The sequence below is a fragment of the Antrostomus carolinensis genome, unplaced genomic scaffold, assembly GCF_000700745.2.
Source record: "Antrostomus carolinensis isolate BGI_N321 unplaced genomic scaffold, ASM70074v2 scaffold26676, whole genome shotgun sequence".
NCBI classification, from domain to species: domain Eukaryota; kingdom Metazoa; phylum Chordata; class Aves; order Caprimulgiformes; family Caprimulgidae; genus Antrostomus; species Antrostomus carolinensis.
This window is the reverse complement of record NW_010321560.1, coordinates 4766-7210: the sequence shown is the minus strand read 5'-3', so window position 1 is coordinate 7210 and position 2445 is coordinate 4766. Positions and strand designations below refer to the sequence as shown.

Genomic DNA, 2445 nt, shown 5'->3' with positions numbered 1-2445 from the left:
GGTACCCGCCTCGGTGCCGCCCCACGGGTACGTGCACCAGCCAGCCCTGTTCCACTCGGAGAGCATGGAGGAGGACTGCGCCTGCGAGGGGGCCAGGGACAGCTTTCCAGACAGTAAGAGTTCAAACACATTGACCAAAGGTTGCCACGAGACCCCTCTGCTTGTGAATGCAGGAGGGCACGGGGACCCCGAATCTTTACTAGGAACTGCTAATCATGCCCAGGAGTTGGGGACGCACCAGTACAGACATCAGCCCGCTGCTGGATTCAGTAGGAATAAGGTGCCCAGCAGAGGTAAGGCTTCCTGCCGCTCGTGTAGGTTCCCTGCTGGCTGCCTTCCTGCCGGAGGACGCCGGCTCTGCCCAGCACGGCCGGGGTTTCGTGACATGTCTTGCATAGCAGGGCATTGCCTAGATTCTTCTTGGCTTTTGTGGCCTGAAGTAAATTGCAGACATAGTCTCTCTAATAAACAGCGTTAAATAAGAAGGGAACCTGACCGGCTGATTCTCTTTGGAATTTGACCTACTTCTGCAGGCAGGTGAAGAGCAGGTCCCAGCACACTGCCATCTCTTCAGGGATGTGCTGTGTGCTGGTGGAGTATTTATTCCTGTTGGTGACCTTCCCCATCCTGTGTAAAGAATGAGCTAGAAGGGGTTAAGTTACCAGTGTACCCCGAACTGCAGCAGTGTGTTCCTTCCTTCCCTTCAGGACAGACCCCTGAGTCCTGGCACTGCTAAAGCTTCCACAAACACACACAGTAAGAGAGGGGTGAATGTCCTGTAGCTACAGCTGCCTTGCAGCAGCTCCTCTGGCGCTTTGGGAAGCAGCAGCAGGACCAGCCCTGCCTGAACTAGAAGGGGTTGGTTCCGAGAAGAGTTTAAACTCGCCGTTAGCCTCTGAAGACCTCTTCTGCTAGTTGGAAGCAGTTGCTCCTTTGCTCCTCGGTGGCTGCGTTGGCAGCAGCAGGCTGTAAGAGAAATTCCTGCCTGAGCTGTAATTACAGGCCTTCTCCGGATGAAAAACACCATCCGAGTCCCTCGCGAAGAGGGCTTTGGAGAGAGGCTGAGCTGGGTGGATCAGTATTCACTGCAGGACTGGGTTGTGCTGGTCTCCAGCCACCCGCTTGCCCTTGGCACAGCAGACCCCATTGCGGAGGAGCAGCGTCCAGGACGCAGGAGGCACGGCTTTGTGTGGGGACACAGCACGGGTCTGTTGGGAAAGTCCTGGGTTGGAACAGGCTGGCGCGGGGGGCAGAGCGGGCGTGCCAAGCCCTGGCCCCCCAGAGTGCAGGCGGGGGGTAGGGACAAGGCACGGCTTTGCTGAGCTCCTCTTAAACTTTGGGTTACCGACGTGTCTGCTCTTGGAGCTCAGTTTCCCTGCGGTGCTTGAAGGGCAGAAGGGGGGTCTCTCCCCGGGTTAAGCAGTGGCTGGAGGCTCTGGAGATGCGTTTTGTACCGAGTGGTGAGTTTCCATCGCGGCGCCCTAGACCGTTAGATGAACGAGAAGATTTAACCAAGTGAGAAGCTGAGTTTCTGCCCCCAGACTGACGGTGCTAGAACCGGTTACACAAGGGGAAAAGGACTTTAGACTACAAGGCTTTGTAAATGAGTAAAAGCAAGTAAATGTTTACAAATAGCGTTGTGTAAGCCCTTGGGACGGGGCTGGCGGAGGGTTCACGTAGTAACCTGTGTCCTGAGATGCGAGCGCTCGCGCTGCTCTCCTCCTGCCTTCGATAACCCACTTGGACTCTGGCCTGCGCCGCTTCGGATCCAGGCAGAGCCCACACTGCAGCTGCCTCGGTACCTGTACCTACAACTCAGCCCTAAAGACCCCAGTGCATGAGTACCGAGGGGTGACGGGGAGGACTCGCCCCGGCCAAGCATGGCTCCTCTCCCTGAGCACTGGTGCCCACGGCTGGGCTTTCTCAGCCCCTTCCCTGTAGTGTGTTGCGAGGCCGCAGCTTCTCTTGAGACAGGAGGTGTCTCCCGTTCTGCTCCAGCTCACCGAGCGTGTTTTCACTAGCTAAAGACCCCAGTGCATGAGTACCGAGGGGTGACGGGGAGGACTCGCCCCGGCCAAGCATGGCTCCTCTCCCTGAGCACTGGTGCCCACGGCTGGGCTTTCTCAGCCCCTTCCCTGTAGTGTGTTGCGAGGCCGCAGCTTCTCTTGAGACAGGAGGTGTCTCCCGTTCTGCTCCAGCTCACCGAGCGTGTTTTCACTAGAACAGGTTTGACTTTGCAGTGGCTGGGGAGCTCCTGTGCCTTCTGAGGGAGCGTGTTGGCCCTGATAGTAAAGCCCTGGCTTGTCTGCTGAGCATCTGCCGGAGATGGCAGCCGGGGACCGTGAGAGCATCAACCAAATCTGTGTTTAGGATGAGACTAAACCGCCTGCGAACGGTTCTGCTCCAGTTTTGCTCCAGCCCAGCCGTCACAGGGCTGGGAATGCT

General features: G+C 57.5%; 1 protein-coding gene across 1 annotated transcript in view; it reads left to right on the top strand.

The window, feature by feature from the left end:
• Positions 1 to 2445, top strand: part of LOC104526518 (serine/threonine-protein kinase SIK3-like) — a gene marked incomplete at its 5' end in the record, with an annotated part of 6132 nt that overhangs the window by 607 nt on the left and 3080 nt on the right. Inside the window, one exon of the mRNA XM_010169980.1 lies at positions 2 to 293. Coding sequence (XP_010168282.1) covers positions 2 to 293 — 292 coding nt within the window. The remainder of the gene's footprint in view (position 1; positions 294 to 2445) is intronic.